This window comes from Ceratotherium simum, chromosome 39, assembly GCF_057802395.1.
Source record: "Ceratotherium simum simum isolate JZ-2026a chromosome 39, ASM5780239v1, whole genome shotgun sequence".
NCBI classification, from domain to species: domain Eukaryota; kingdom Metazoa; phylum Chordata; class Mammalia; order Perissodactyla; family Rhinocerotidae; genus Ceratotherium; species Ceratotherium simum.
In genome coordinates this window covers 13218849-13234344 of record NC_141938.1, presented here as the reverse complement: position 1 = coordinate 13234344, position 15496 = coordinate 13218849, and the positions used below count along the sequence as shown (strand labels likewise).

The 15496-nt window shown below is 60.5% G+C and overlaps 1 protein-coding gene across 1 annotated transcript; it reads right to left on the bottom strand.

Moving 5' to 3' along the window:
* Positions 1–509: 509 nt before the first annotated feature.
* On the bottom strand, positions 510–12005 carry UBXN6 (UBX domain protein 6). The gene is made up of 10 exons (XM_004441290.3): positions 11809–12005; positions 8118–8281; positions 7563–7627; positions 6373–6501; positions 3831–3928; positions 3113–3188; positions 2332–2416; positions 1896–2246; positions 1506–1654; positions 510–996 (listed from the first exon to the last, which is right to left on the bottom strand). Exons 1-10 carry the CDS (start codon positions 11889–11891, stop codon positions 868–870), a joined length of 1329 nt encoding a protein of 442 aa, XP_004441347.1. The 5' UTR covers positions 11892–12005; the 3' UTR covers positions 510–867.
* Positions 12006–15496: the final 3491 nt, after the last annotated feature.

The window sequence follows — 15496 nt, the reverse complement described above, 5'->3', positions numbered from 1 at the left end:
ACCTTTTCCAGCCTCTAGAGGTGCCTGCGTTCCTTAGCTCATGGCCCCTTCCTCCATCTTTGAGACCTGCATCGTAGTGTCTTCCCATCTCTTGTGCCTCTTCCTTCCACATAACGACCCCTGTGATGACACTGGGCCCACCTGGCTAACAACCCAGGACAGCCTCCCCATCTCAAGATTCTTAATCACACACAAAGTCCCTTCTGTCACAGGTTGCAGGGACGAAGACGTGGAAACAGGAACATACTCTGCTGAGCCTGGAGGCCCCGGGTCCCTGGAACGTCCTCCCTCAGCTGGGCAGTGGGGACAGTGGGTGTGGACTCCCTCCCCAGGAAAGTACATGAGGTGAAAAGCTTGCCTGGGACATGCGGGCTCCTGGGGGCCGACACCCGCCCGAGGCCAGCATCCACTGGCCCCACGTCCCCGGGAGCTGCGCCCAGGCCCTTCTGCCAGCAGCTCTGCGTCCGCTGACCCTGCCCACCCTGCACAGCCTGAATTCACTACCCGGACACTAGTCAACGTCCTATTTATTCGGGTTCATAATTTAGTCATTACAGAACTGGGTCTTGGCAGCCCAGCGTGTCTCTCTGCTGCTGTCAGCAGCCCCACGGGGCAGCCTCAGGCCCAGCCCCGGCCGCCAGGCCACAGCACGTGGGGACTGGGTGCAGGCCGCAGGCCTGCTCTCCTGCCCAGGGGCCCATGTCTGGACAGCACGTGTCCCTGGCCAACCAGCGCCCCTCCGTGTGCTCACGGGGCTCCGGGCTGGGGCAAGCAGCTCCCAAGGGGGCTGGGACGAGGGAGTGGAGGGGGACGCAGGAGCAGAGCACGAGACAGACCCACGGGGCCGAAGCCAACCCTGCTTTTATTTCACGAGAGCTTCTCGATGGCCGACAGGAGCTCAGGCTTCAGGATAGCTGAGTTGGGCTCGGCCCCCGCGGCCCTGATGTCCTCCAGCACGGCCAAGTCCCATGAGAAGGTCAGGAGGGCTGAGGGCACCTGCGGCGGGCAAGAAGCCTCAGCCTCACTCTGGCCTCTAAGTGACAGAGCCCACGTCTCCACGGTCAGTCCTTCGGAACCAATCGGAGCTGGGCTGTGCTCGCCCAGGCCGTTCCCGCAGCAGGGGCCCCTCTGACGACCAGCTGGGCTCAGACACCCCGGCCTGGCTGAAGCCGTGCCAGCTTGCAGGCCTCCTTCCTGCCTCGTGTCCCCGCGCCAGGGTCGGAGCGCGCTCCTGCCCGCTCTGCTGCTCCCCAGTGAGCCCGATTTCCACTCCCGACTTGGTTCTGCTCCTTGGAGGACTCCAACTAACACGCGCTATGTCCCCATTTTATAGGTGGGACACAGGCACAGGGACATTACTCACTGGAGGTCACCCTGCGAGTCAGTGCACGGGGGGGCCTTAAACCCGGGAGCCTGGCCCCCGGTACTGGAGAGCACCGCCCTCGTCGGGAGATGGCGCCGATTCAACGAGAACCCAGAGGGCCCGGAGCCCCTCCGCCACTCACCAGCCCGCACTCGTTGAAGGCCGGGTTCTCGTCCTCCGACAGCTTCTGCCCGCCGGTGGCCAGCAGCTCGAAAGGCAGCCAGTCGCTCTGCAAGGCCTCCCGGACGAAGCCGTACAGCGCCGCCACCCGCTCCCGGGCGTAGAAGGTCCCTGCGGGGCCAGACAGACAGTGGGCCTGGAGCTCGTGGGAGCCCCCCGGCCCCCTGAGCCGTCACCGTCCTAAGACGGAGCTGCGTGCCGCCTCCCGCCCCTGCCGGGGGGCACGGCAAACCCGCAGCAGCAGCTCACCCCGCACCCAGCTCGGCTCCACCAACAGACGCGGCTCCTGGGCCTCGGCTCGGGACCCTCCCCCACAGCCCTGGCCCTGCCGGCCCCCCGCAGCGGCACCCACCCTGGAGGAGGCAGCCGTCGGGGAGGCGCACGCGCAGCAGCGTGTAGGTGTATCTGCGCAGCTCCCTCTGCTCCTCCTTCTCCCGCATGGCCTTGGTCCGCAGCACGCTCAGCCGCTCCACGGCCTCGGACCGCAGCCGCTGCTCGCGCTTGACCTCCTCGGCCGTGAGGCTGAAGAAGTCGCGGGGCAGGTCGAACTGGGAGGCCAGGGGCGACGGCCGGAAGACGCGGCGCTGGCGGGCCAGCGTGGCCCGCACGGGCTGGGCGCTCAGCAGCTGCTCCTTGTGGCGCTCCAGGCTCTGCGGCTGGGCCAGGGCGGCCGCGCTCAGCACGTAGAACTCCTCGGGGCCCTCTGCGGCGGGCACGGGCGTCACTCCACCCCGGAGCGGCCCCGCACCCCGCTCCCGGCGCCGCCAGGGCCCCTCCACCCCTCTTACCCTGATCGGGAACCGGCAGCAGCACCTTCTGGAAGCCGATGGCCTCAAAAAACTCGTGGGTCCCTTCCAGGCAGTTAATGCGCTCCTGGGAGCGGAGCGGGGGTCAGCAGGGCCCTGGGACCGCCTCGAGCCCCGCCGGCCTGGCTGCCCAGCCCGCCCCACCCGGCCCAGGGTCCCCACTCTCCGCCCGGAGTCCCCCGCTCTCAGAGTGCCTGCTGACCCCTGGACGGGACGAAGCCCCAAAGCGGTCTGCAGAGCTGAGCAGTAACGCGCTTGTCTAAGGAGAGGCTGCGGGCTTCCCAGCAGCCACTCACAGAGGGCGTGGGACCCCAGAGGGTCACCCACGGGGTGAGGAAGGGGGCTGAAGAACCAGAGGACAGTGGGGGTGGGGGTGGGGGTCCCAAAGTGGGAGGGTGGGCTGCGTGTGATGGTGGGGGGGTCCAGTGGGTGCCCCGCCAGCTACACGGGTAACAGGGGCCGGGATGGTGGGACCCTGCGATTTCTCCATGGAAACCAGAAGCCTGGACTCGTGTGAAAACTCCCCAGTGCTGATATGTCCCAACTAATTCAAAGTCACCCTACGCCGGAGGTGGGAGAGCAGACAAAATACACGCAGCGTGTGACCTGCGTTCACAAAGCCCTCCCTCCCCGCCTGCCACCTTGTGCCGCCTCAACCCTTGCCCTGGAGGGGCCCTCCCGCGGCCCGGCTCCGGCCGCCGCTGGCCGTGTGCAGGCCAGACGGGGTCCCGTGTGACGGCGCGGGCCCGCCCGCGGGCCTCACCTGGAACACCTTGTTCTGCAGCTTGATCTTCCGGTACCTCTCCTCCTCGGGGTGCAGGTGGATGTTGTCGAGGTACCTGCGGCGGAATCGGGGGCGGAGGATGGGCCCGGATCGGCTGCCTGCTCCTCTGCACCTCCCGCCCCCAGGGGGACAGCGGCTCAGAGCCACAGCCGGCCTCGCGGTAAGGGGAGAAGCGGCACGGTGACCGCAGGGGGGCTGCCGTCGCACCTCAGACACCCCACGGAACCCAAGCCCCGATGCCAACAGCCTGGGCCAGCGCGGGACGCCACTGCCCACCAGGAAGCCTGCCGCCGTGCTTCCTCCTCGGTCCTGCCCCCCCTTGAGGGCACCAACGAACCCCAGTAGTGGGGTGAAGCGGACAGAGCCAGAATAACGGGCCACCGGAGCCAGTGGGTCCCCGGTGGGGCTCCTGAGCAACGCGGACTTCTGGGCCCCCCAGCACCTGCTGAGTCAGGAGTGTGGGGCTGGACGCTGCCTCCTTCACATTCCCTGATGATCCCTCAGGGGAGCCAGTGCTGGGAACCCCGATCCCGTGAACCCCTTCATTTTACAAGACAGCTCAAGTGAGGCCCAGAGAGGCCAAGCCCCTGCCCCGTGGGCTCAGGGCAGGGAAGGGTGGGGCCCGGCCTCCCTCGCAGCGCCCTGTCCCTTCCGGGCCCCCGCAGGGCTCGATGGAGGCCACGGGGCTGGCACTCACTTGGCGATGGTGTCCACGCCCAGCTTGACCTTGTCCCGGTCCTTGTTGAACGTGTGGATCTTCATGATGGAGGCGGCCACCGGGTCGGTGGCAAAGTGCTGGGGGAGGGAGGAAAGCACAGCGAAAAGCGCTCGCCTCGGGGCCTGGAGGCCACCACGCAGGGGCAGCAGTCGTAACGGGAACGACTGTCTCAGGCAGGCCAGTAGCGCTCAACCAAGCAAACTCAACTGCACGCTCGGCAGAAAGAGAGGAGGAAGGCCCTTTCGACGACCCCACGCTGGGCCTCAGCCCTGCTCTCACCCCAGAGAAGGGGACGGCGGCAGCCCAGGGGAGGCCACCTCGGGGCTCCGTCCGACACGGATCTCTGCCGGCCAGTTTGCAGTGTGGGTGCTGGGGTGGGACAGGAGGGCACGGACACGGGGGCAGAGAGCACAGGTCCCCAGAGAAGGAGAGAGGCAGAGAAGTGGCAGCGAGATGGGGGCATCCTCAGGACACGCCCGAGCCAGGCCCAGCTCGGACGACCCCACAGCTTCCTCGGGACCACAACCAACCCCCAGGGAAGAGCTGCTGCTCTCAGATGTTTCCAGGCAACTCGCAGCCACGTTTAAATCAGGACCAGGGCATAGGAGCAGACAAGGGACAAAGGAACAGAACGTCCAGAAAGGAACCAAATCCACATAGGGATTTACCCTGTGAGAAGGGGAGATGTCACAGCTGTGGCCAGAAGAGAGGTGTTTTCAATAAAAGGCAAAAAAAGTGCGGGGGGGGAAAAGTGGGTAGCTATCCGGAAAAAAAATAACACTGGTCCATGCTTCATACTCTACACAGGAGTCACTTCTAGTTGGATCAAAGCTTTAAACATTAAACAACAAAAAGCAAAACAGAAAAGCGCTAGAAAAACCACGGAAGAATGATTGTAATACCAAGTGGGGAGGCCTTTCTAAGTATGACACAAAGCCCAAAAGCCATAAAATAAGACCAACACCTTAATTATACAGAGATCAAAAATTTCTATGTGGCAAAGTGACCCTGAGAAGAGTCGAAAATTAACCAACTGGGGAAAATTTGCAACTTATATCATAGGCAAAAGGCTAATTTCCCTAATATGTAAAGAGTGCCTACAAATCAATAAAGACCAATTGCCCAATAGAAAAACGGCCACAGAATACATTCTTATATAAAAACATGGCCAACCTAACACAAAATAAGAAAAATGCAAATTAAAACTACCCTATTCTTTTCACCTTCGATTTGGGTAAAGTTTGTTAACCCACAGTGACGGTGAAGGGATGGGGAAATGGGGGCTCTCCCACACACTGCTGGCAGGAGTGTGAACGGAGATGACCCTATGGAGGTTCACCTGGTTACAACTATCTGAATCCCCACGCACGTGGCCTTTGTCCCAGCAACCCCAATTCTGGACCTGAGCCTACAGGTCAAAGTGATGTACAGACGAGGTTTTTCATCACGTAATTGTTCTCACTCGTCAAGCAGGGGCTGGTTAAATAGTTATGGAACGATTTATGGTAGAGAGTTAAGCAGTTGCTAACGAGAATGCAGAACTTTCTCTCAAATGGTTCAGAAAAAAAGAAAGAGGGGTGCCAGGGCAAATGGGGCAAAAATGTTAACACCCAGCAAATTTGGGTACGGTTGGCAGAATAACTGAGATATCCACGTCCTGGAACCTGTGAACGCGCTGACTTACCCAGCAAGGAGGGGAGAAGGGAGCAGCTAGAATTAAGGCTGCGGACCAGCAGACTTAGAATGGGAGAGGAGCCTCGAGGAGCCCACGGTAAGCATACGGGCCCTTAAAAGGGGGACAGACAGGACCAGAGACATGGCAGCCTGAGGACGGCTCGGCCTGGCGTCGCCAGCTGTGAGGATGGAGGGAGGCGCCACGAGCCGAGGAACACGGGCGGCCTGGACGCTGGGAAGGGCCAGGAAACGGACTCGCCCTGGAGCCTCCAGAGGGAACCAGCCCTGCTGCCGGCCTGACTGCAGCCCCGTGACGCCTGTGTGGCTTCTGCCCTCCAGAACTCTAAGAACAGGCGTGTGCTGTTTAAAGCCTCAGACTGTAGAGTGATTTGTTATAACGATAACGAGAACCTCAGTCTCTGGGTAAAGGACGTGCAGCTGTTCTTTCTGGTTTTGCTACTTTCCTTGAAGTTTGAGATTATTTTCAAATACAAAGTGTTAAGGAAAAAATTACCTCGCGGTTCTGTCTGTACTGACGCAACAGCTGGCGGTGTCTGTGTCGGGCGTGAGCGGAACGTTAGCCCTCACGTACAACAGAGAGAGCAGCGAGGGGAGACGCCTCTGGAACGTCTCTGACCAGGAGCGAAACCACTTGGAGCCGGGGCCTCGGGAGGCGCTTTCCCCGCCTCCCTTTGCCTTTTGGATTCTGTACCAGTGTGACTATCACCTCTAGAGAGCTTAACACAGAAACACTGCAGCAGGTGGGGACATCAGGAGGATCTGTCACCGGGCCTCCTGGAGGCGGCTCCAGCCCCTGACCCTTGGAGGTGGGGGTGGGGGCGCTCACCGAGAGAATGGCCTCCTTGATGCGGGCGTCCCGCTGGTCCTTCCTCAGGGTGGCCCCCGTGAGCGGGCAGGTGAAGAACACTCCGGGTGCCGCCACGTGGGGCGAGCCTTCCTCTCTGGGCTCCGGCGCCTGGGGACGGGGTGAAGGGTCTGAGCCGGGACTGGACAGAGGCCACCCTGAGCCACAGCCCTGGGAGCCACACATCCCCAGTCCCAACGCTGTCCCTCTGCTTATTGGTGGGACACCCTGGCCCAGCGACCAAGCCCCTCGAGCCTGGTTTCTGGCCCGTAAGCTGTCTCTGCCAGGACCACCTCGGAATTCAACAAGGAACAGAGTGCACAGCAGCCTCAGACACGGGGTGAGCGCTCCGTCAGTGGCTCCTGCTGTTCCCGTCCCTCCGGTGAGGAAGGGGCGCTGGGGGAGTCAGGAGTCACGGTGCCCTGAACAGTCCCAGCCTCTCGCAGGGCCGCAGTTCCTGGGCAATCTCTAGGGTCTCTTCCATTCTAAGATTCAGTGAGACCTTGAGGGTGGAGCTGCTCGGAACACCCTTCTGCCCAGGTCGCCTTTGAAGCCCACCTCCTCGAGGAAGGCCTCTCTGATTACACCAGTCTCTGAGGACCCCTCCTACATCCCAGGAAGGCAGGAGAGGGCAGTACTGAGAGTACAGGCTTTGGAGGTGGACAGACTGGGGTTCCAGTCCCGCCCTCGCCGGATGCTAGGTGACTGACCGAGGACAGCTGGCTTCACCTCTCTGAACCTCAGTCTCCTCTTCTGACAAGTGGGAACTATGACAGCACCCACCCTCACAGGGTTACAGGAGGAACAAACGAGCTGATGGGGTCCAGGCTCACCCTCAGCACCCAGGCCTGGCATCATCAGGTGCCGAGTGTGAAGGTCCCAGTCAGCACCGCACTCAACCTGCCTCCACCGTTCAAGGCGGGGCTCCCCAGCCTGCCTTCACACCCCCAGGCCAGAGGGGTCCTCTACCCACCCTGACGTCTCCTCTGTGTCCCCGCAGCCCCCCAGCACCAGGTGCTTACAGCCCAGGGCTGGCCTTGGCTGGTGATGAGGAGATGGCTAATTAGACCAACGCAGGCGAGAACCGGGGGGCCCTCTGCAGGCTCCCAGCCCCCTGCCCCAGGCCACCCTTCGGGGGTCAGGAGGGTCAGGCTAGCATGCGGACGCTTTACCACATTGGTCCCCGGGGCCTCGGTGCTCCCGCTGACGGTCGCTTCAGCTCGAAGCTCCTTTCTCACTGGAGGGAAGGCAGAGAAGGGTCAGTGTGGGCCCTGCCCTGTCCCCAGGGCTGACCCCGAGCCCCGTCAGCCCCCGACTCGGCCTGAGAGCCAGGCCCGCCCCTCCCCGGACCCTCGTGTGGGTCCAATCCTCCCTCCAGCTCGAGGTCTGTGCCGCCCTCCGCCTGAGCCACCGCTCCAGGCCCCAGGCTTCGCCTGATGACGACCTCCACCCCAGCTCCCGCCTCCCCTCCCTCAACCTCCCTGAACCCGCGCCGCCCAGACCCCCTCAGACCCCTGGTGCCTTTTCACCCTGCATTCCACCCCCTCACGTGTGATTTTAAAGCCCCCAAAGTCGCTGGCGTGTAATTATCTTCCTCCAGGGCCCCGCACGGGGCCTGGGACCTGTGACCAGTGTGGACCGGCCCCGAGGACAGGGGGGCGTGAAGGTGGCGTGCAGAGGCCTGGCTCCGCCCCGCCCCCCACGGCCCGAGGCTGGCCGCGGCTCACCCTGGTTCCGGATGGAGTCCTGCGACGAGGGGCCCCGGGCCCGGGGCTGCTTCTGCTCGAGCCGGGCCAGCGCCGCGGCGGCCGCCATCTGTGCCTCATCCGTGGGGCCCTGGCGGGGCGGCCGGTGCGCCGGCTGGTTGGGTCTTTCTTTGGGGGCCTTCTCCCTGGGGAGACACAGAAGGAAGTGTGGTGACACAGGGTCAGACGGAGGAGCTTCTGTCCCTCTCCCACTTCTGTTCCCTCCCATCAGTCAGACACATCCCTCTTTCCCCGGGGCCGCCCACGGCCACCAGCCGGTGCTAACACAGAAGGAAGAGCCCCCGGAGGCAGAGGGTGGCTCTGCTCCTGGCTCTGCCCGTTTGGGCGAGTCCTGCACGGGCCTGGGCCTCAGGGTCGTCACCTGTTAAGTGGGGATAACAGTGCCCCCCACGAGGGGGCCGTCACGGTGGAGCAGGGTGAAGTCACCCTAACGTCTCTAGGAACCCACGAGACTCAGAGGCGTCCTCCCTCTCCTCGCTCCCTGCCCTAGAGCCTCCGCCCTTACTGTCTGCCTGCGCCCAGCCGGCGCAGCTTCATTTATTGAGCGCCTACTGTGTGCCGGGCAGCGTGCTGGGAGCATACCAACAGTCCCACCAACAGTCCTCTGCCAGGGGTCTCAAGACGCCCTCTCACAAGCCCCAGAGGGTCGCCAAGGCCCAGGCAGCGTGCCGGGTCACAGGCAGGCCTCGGGTTACCCAGACCCCGTTCACTCGCGCCTCCACCCGGGAAACAGGCACTGCGATCACCCCACGTGATGGATGGATGGATGGAGGCCTCCCTAACCCACACAGCACGGAACGTCCCAGCAGACAGGGCCTTCCTCCCACCCTGGTCTGACTCCCCTGCCTTGCCCGCCCCCCCAGGACCCTCTCCCAACCCCAGGAGTTGGAATCATCTGTGCTATGTCTCTAGAACCTTCTCAGAAGCCAGCCTCTCAGTTCATGGCCCTCCTGCCTGCCGCTCCGCTCAGATAGACGAGCAGATCTTTTTTCTTGTCCCAAGACCCCTGGGACCTGCTTCCTGCCGATCCCTGCCCCTCTCTCCTGCCCTCCCCACAGCTGAGAACCTGGGCGGGGGTGAGGAGAGGACGGGCCCGTAGACCTGCCCTAGCCCCATGGGATACCTAGATCTTTCTATAAAAATCTCACCCATCCCCTTCCTGGCTCCGCTGGGGGGCCAGAGGGATCCTTCTAAAACCTAAGCCAGGGGGCGGGCCCCGTGTCATAGTGGTTAGGTTCGCGCTCCACTTCAGCACGCGGGGTTCGCTGGTTTGGATCCCGGGCGTGCACTGACGCACCGCTTGTCAGGCCATGCTGTGGCGGCGTCCCATATAAAGTGGAGGAAGATGGGCACAGATGTTAGCCCAGGGACGGTCTTCCTCAGCAAAAAGAGGAGGATTGGCATTGGATGTTAGCTCAGGGCTAATCTTCCTCACAAAAAAATAAAACCTAAGCCAGCGCACGTCCCTCCTCCACATGCCCTCCCCTCACACGCACCACAGAATCCTAACGCCTCCCTCGGCCCCAGGCAGGCCTTCCACCACCTGCCCCTTTCCCTCGTTCGCTCCTCTCTACCCACACTGGTCCCTGCGGTGCCCACACAGGCTCTGCACTTTCTGTGCCTTCTGCCGGAACGTTCCGCCTGGGCGGGGGACCAGGAAGGGAGGTCTGGGAGGGGCTGGGGCTGCTTGGGGTGTGTGTGTGTGTGTGTGAGAAAGGGGCTGAGTCTCCCCTCGCCCAGCTCTAGGCTCAACTGTCGCCTCTGCAGAGACCACCCAGGGGCCCAAGACCACTCACTATCCGCCTGCTCGTTCTTCCCAGTGGCCCTGAACACGGCCTGCTCCCTCATCACACAGGTGCTGGTTTGTCTGCCCCCCACCCCCGCTAGAAGGGGAGCCCTGGGGGAGCAGGGATGTGGTCTCCTTCACGCTCTAAAAGTGCGGGACACCCCCTCCCACACACCCCGAGTCCCGTCCTGCTCCACGCCCTCACACAAGCTGGGTCTCCACACCACTCCCCTCCCCTCCCATCCCGGCCTCCAGTCTGACACCCCATCACCCCCACCGCCCCCACCTCTTCCTGTCACACGCAGTCCCAGCCGCCCAGGGCCCCACCCCACCCACTACTTGTTGAACAAATGAAGGGACCCCCTCGTCTGGCCCACCGCTCTCCCAGACCCCCTCTTAGGCTGCCCTCGCCTCCCCCCTCAGGCTCTCAGGACCTGATTCTCCCTTACTCACGGACCTGGCCCTCATGGGCCTCCTTTGGCCCACTTGGTGCTCCCCTCTCAAGAACCCCAGGAAGCCCCCATCCTCATGACGGATGCCCTGATGCCCCCGCCCTGCACCCACTCTCGCTCACAACCCCCTTCTGCCCGCCTCCCTGCCTCGCCTCCTACCCCCTGGTAGCCCCCCTCTTCACAATCCCTTCCATTGTTCCTCACAGCCCTCTCCAGGCTGACATCTCCCCGAAGTCATCACTCCCCATCCTAGACCCCCGCCAGTCCCCACAGCCCCCTCTGGGGCTCCCTGCAGCAGCCCCAGCCCTCCCAGCCTCCCTCTACTCAGCCCACCCCCAGGGGAGCTTTCTTCTCAGCCCACCAGCCTCAGCCTGGCATCCTCACCTGCTGCGCCTCTTCCCCATCCTCTGCACCGCACTGGCCCTCCACACACCTCCCCACCGCTCTCCACCTCAGGTCCTCCCCAGACAAGCCACCTGCCCTCCCAGGTCTCCCTCAGAGCCTCCAGGCCACTCAACCATCACCCACAAGGCCCCGTCCCCTTCCCTTCCTACAGTCCCCCAGCTCCCTGCCCCCCTTCTCCTCCCCCACCTTCCTCAGCCCTTCACAGCCCCCCACTTCACTCAAACCTCCCAAGCCCCTGACGCCCCATCCAACAACGCCCCAGGACCCCCGCCTTCCAGGCTCTCCCCACCCCTCCCTCTGGCTCCAGTACCAGGGCCCAGACCCCCATGGCCACGGACGCTAAGCCTCCGGACTCTGCGACTGCAGCTGGACTCGCTTCCCCACGTCCAATCTCTGGTCACCCAGATTCACCCAAATCTCCCCTCCCCAGGCCACTCCCTGACGGCCCCCAGCACCCTGAGGTCTCTCCATTGACCCTTCACTCCTTGCAGCCCGGTCCCCCTCCCGCCACATCCCCACCAGGCCCCGCCCCTGACGCCTCGCCCCTCCCCCTTTCCACCCCCCACCATGCCCCACCCCAGGCCTCTCCCTCCCCTTACTCCCACCATGCCCCACCCCAGGCCTCTCCCCTCCCCTTACGACCACTCCCCATGCCCCGCCCCCAGGCCTCTCCCTCCCCTTACGACCACCCCCCACCATGCCCCGCCCCCACACCTCTCCCCGCACTGCCGCCATGCCCCGCCCCCAAGGCCTCTCCCTGCCCCTTACTCCCACTATGCCCCACCCCCAGGCCTCTCCCTCCCCTTACGACCACCCCCCATGCCCCGCCCCCAGGCCTCTCCTCCCCTCACTCCCGCCATGCCCCGCCCCCAGGCATCTCCCCTCCCCCTCACTCCCGCCATGCCCCGCCCCCAGGTCTCTCCCCTCCCCCTAACTCTCCACCGCCCCTTCCCGCCCCTCGCCCTCTCTGGCCTCCCAGGGCCGTCCCGGCCCCAAGCTCGTCACGCACCCTGCCGAGTCCGTGAGCTTCTGACCAGGCCCCGCGCTCTTGAACTTGATGTCAGCCTTGATCTCCTGGAAGAACTTCTTCATGACGGCGGCGGGCCCAGCCGCGGGGGGCCGCGGGGGGCGGGGGGCGCAGGGCCCAGTCGGGGAGGGGCCGGCAGGAGCCACCAACCGGAAAAAAAATACCGCACTGCCGGAAGTCCCGCCTTCGCGCGGCCGCCCACGTGACAATCGGCCCGCCGCGCCTCTCTCTACCTCTCCGCGCCTCGCTGGCCCGCGGCGACCGCTCTGCACTCTCAGGCTGCGACTCGGTGGTTCTTCCGGACTCCGTTGCCAGGGACGACGAGCGCGCTTCTCACTAGAGGCTGTGCCGCCTGCGCGCCTTCCACCGCGTTTCCGGGAGCGGAGAGGGGCGAGGGGAGGGCGTGCGACTGAGCTCAGGGAAAAAGCACTGGCCCTGTCCTTGTCCCTGCTCAGGAACCTTCCCTGGCTTCCCACGGCTTACGTGATCAAGCTCCAGTTCAATGTGGAGGCATTCGAGGCCCCGGACAACCCAGCCCGGTGGTCAGCCCCAGTAGAAGAGGAGGCACCCAGCTAGGGCTTGGGGACCCAAGGTGGTGGATCGCCAAGAGACTTAAATTAGGGAGATCGGAGATTATCCTGAGGGCGTTCACGGGATTTAAGGAAGAATCCGGTGCAGCCCAAACTTGAACCTTCCTGAACTTCACTTTTCTATCCGTGAAAGGGGATAAGAATAGGACCCACCTCGTAGGAGTGTAGGGATGATAAAGCAATTTGAAAGCTCTCAGTAAACGGCAGACGTTATCATGATTTACTCCTTTAATATTTCTGGATAGTCTGCTCTGTACCAGCAGTGAGAAAACAGACAAAATTCCCTGACCTTGCAGACCTGAATTTTGTTTTGAGGTGGGTGGAAAGGGAAGACAGACAATGTGATGAATAAAATCTGTCATAGGTGTTAATTGCTACAGAGCAAAATAAAGTGGAAAACAGGAATAGAGGAGGATACGGTGCGGGGCAGTTTGCAACATCAAATAAGGGGGTGAGACAGAGGAAACGGATATTCTTGACCACCAGGGAAATTTGAATGTGTCTGGGCGTTCCATGATATAAAGGAGCTATTGTTAATTTCTTAGGGTTGATAATGGCAGGGTAGTTATGTTTAAATATGTTCTTCTCAGTTAGAGGTGCATTCTGAGGTGTTTATGGGTGAAATCTGAGATGTGTTTTAAAATACGACAGCAAAAAAATCACACACACACACACAGGCAGAAATTCTCATGGCTGCATTTTCTCCGCGCAGCAGAGTGTAAGAGCAGTCATTTTCCAAACATTTACTGACCATCTGCTGTGTGTCAGGCCACTAGAGTCATAGCAGGGAACAAGACAGACAGGGTCATGCTCTCAAGGAGCTCAGAGTCAGAGAGGGACTGTAGAAATTAATAAAAGAGGGGCTGGCCCGGTGGCGTAGTGGTTAAGTTCCCACGATCCGCTTCAGAGGCCCTACCCACCGCTGATCAAGCCATGCTGTGGCGGCTCCCATATACAAAATAGAGGAAGATGGGCACAGATGTTAGCTCAGGGCCGATCCTCCTCACCAAAAAATATATATATTTAAAAAAATTAATAGGGGGCCAAACCAGTGAGCCGTTAAGTGCGCATGCTCCGCTTCAGTGGCCAAGGGTTCACGGGTTTGGATCCCCGGGGCGCACTGACGCACTGCTTGTCACGCCATGCTGTGGCTGCGTCTCATATAAAGTAGAGGAAGATGGGCACGGATGTTAGCCCAGGGCTGATCTTCATCACACACACAAAAAAATTAATAAAAGAAACTTTAATAAATTGGAGTTGGGAAGGCCTGTAGGGGGAGCTCTCAGACTCTATCAGACATCAACAATTACACCAACCAGGAAGAGATGTATGCTTGCTTCTTGGACAGGAAGTACAACTACTTTACTACTGCAGGAAGATTTCTCTCCCCACCCAGCAACAGCCCAGCCAATGAGAAATGCTGCAGCTCAGCCAATGAGAAGCTGTTGCCGCCCTGAACTGTTACTTTCCCCCAATGGACTTTTCTTTAGAACAGCCCCGCCCTACTCCCCCTTTTCTCTATAAAAGCAGCTCCTCTCTGTTTCCTGGATTTGCCTATGGTTTGCCATAGCATGCAGATCCTGAATTGCAATTTTTTGGGTATTCCTGGATAAACTTGTTTTGAGGCTTTTCAAGTTAACATAACAAATATTTTTTGTTTTAAGTGACTAAGTTTGGGGTAATTTGATTTGTGTCAATAGCTAAATAACAGAAGAGCATACTGTGTTCATTGTGCTACGCTTTTCATCTTTTCTAAAAGTTTGAAATATTGAAAATTACAGTTTAGCACTGTGAAATAAAGGATCATATTCCTTATAATCTCAAATGAACATAAAGAGACTGGCCCAAGATCACATAGCCAGACAGTGGTAGAGACCCCCCCCCCCGAGATTAAGGTCAGACAGGGCTCCTCAGCCTGGCATTCAAGATCCTGAGGCTCCTGGGGGTCTCAGAAACCTCATCTCTTGTCACCACGCATTTTTCCTTCTCGGCTTCAGGTACCTGGAACTATTCACAGCTCACCTCCAGGCCTTTGCCCAGGCAGTCTCCTCGGCTAGAAGAGATCTCTCCCCAACCTAACTCAATCCCCTTCCTCCAGGAAGCCCTCCCTAACTACCCTCCTCAAGCTGGATGAAGTCTATTCTGAGCTCCTGAAGCACCTCCCTCTTATAATGATCATTGGTGGGGCCGGTCCCATGGCATAGTTGTTAAGTTCGCAGGCTCTGCTTTGGCAGCCCGGGGTTTGCAGGTTCGGATCCCGGGCGCAGACCTGCACCACTCATCAAGCCATGCTGTGGCGGCGACCTACATACAAAATAGAAGATTGGCAACAGATATTAGGTCAGGGCCAATCTTCCTTACCAAAAATAGATAAATAACTAAAGTCACTGGTAATATTTATTGAGCACTCACTAGATGTTAGCCACTTTGCTGAGGGCTTGACCTATATTCTATTTTTTTTTTTTTTGTGAAGAAGATCAGCCCTGAGCTAACATCCATGCTAATCCTCCTCTTTTTGCTGAGGAAGACTGACTCTGAGCTAACACCTATTGCCAATCCTCCTCCTTTTTTTTTCCCCCCAAAGCCCCAGTAGATAGTTGTATGTCATAGTTGCACATCCTTCTAGTTGCTGTATGTGGGACGTGGCATCAGCATGGCAGGAGAAGTGGTGTGTCGGTGCACACCCGGGATCTGAACCCGGGCCGCCAGCAGCGGAGCACGTGCACTTAACTGCTAAGCTACGGGGCCGGCCGTTGACCTAAATTCTATATGTAATCTTCACAATCTTCACAACAGCTCTGTTTATAAATCAAGCACTGTTGTGACTCCCAATTTACAGATGAATAAACTGAGGCCCAGAGAAATTGTCACTTGCCTAAGGTCACCCAGTTTTTAAGCATTAGAACTAGGACTTCAGGGCGGGCCCCTTGGCTTAGCGGTTAAGTGTGCGCACTCCGCTGCTGGCGGCCCGGGTTTGGATCCCGGGCGCGCACCAACGCACCACTTTTCCGGCCATGCTGAGGCCGCGTCCCACATACAGCAACTAGAAGGATGTGCACCTATGACATACAACTATCTAC

What these genes read in the sequence shown, in the direction of transcription:
- UBXN6 (XM_004441290.3), bottom strand. Translation starts at nt 11,891, where the DNA reads ATGAAGAAGTTCTTCCAGGAGATCAAGGCTGACATCAAGTTCAAGAGC. An exon ending in GGCGTGGACACCATCGCCAA is followed by an intron (nt 3,189 to 3,830) that starts GTGAGTGCCAGC and finishes ATTCCGCCGCAG; the next exon opens with GTACCTCGACAACATCCACC. An exon ending in CGACGGCTGCCTCCTCCAGG is followed by an intron (nt 1,655 to 1,895) that starts GTGGGTGCCGCT and finishes CTGGCCCCGCAG; the next exon opens with GGACCTTCTACGCCCGGGAG.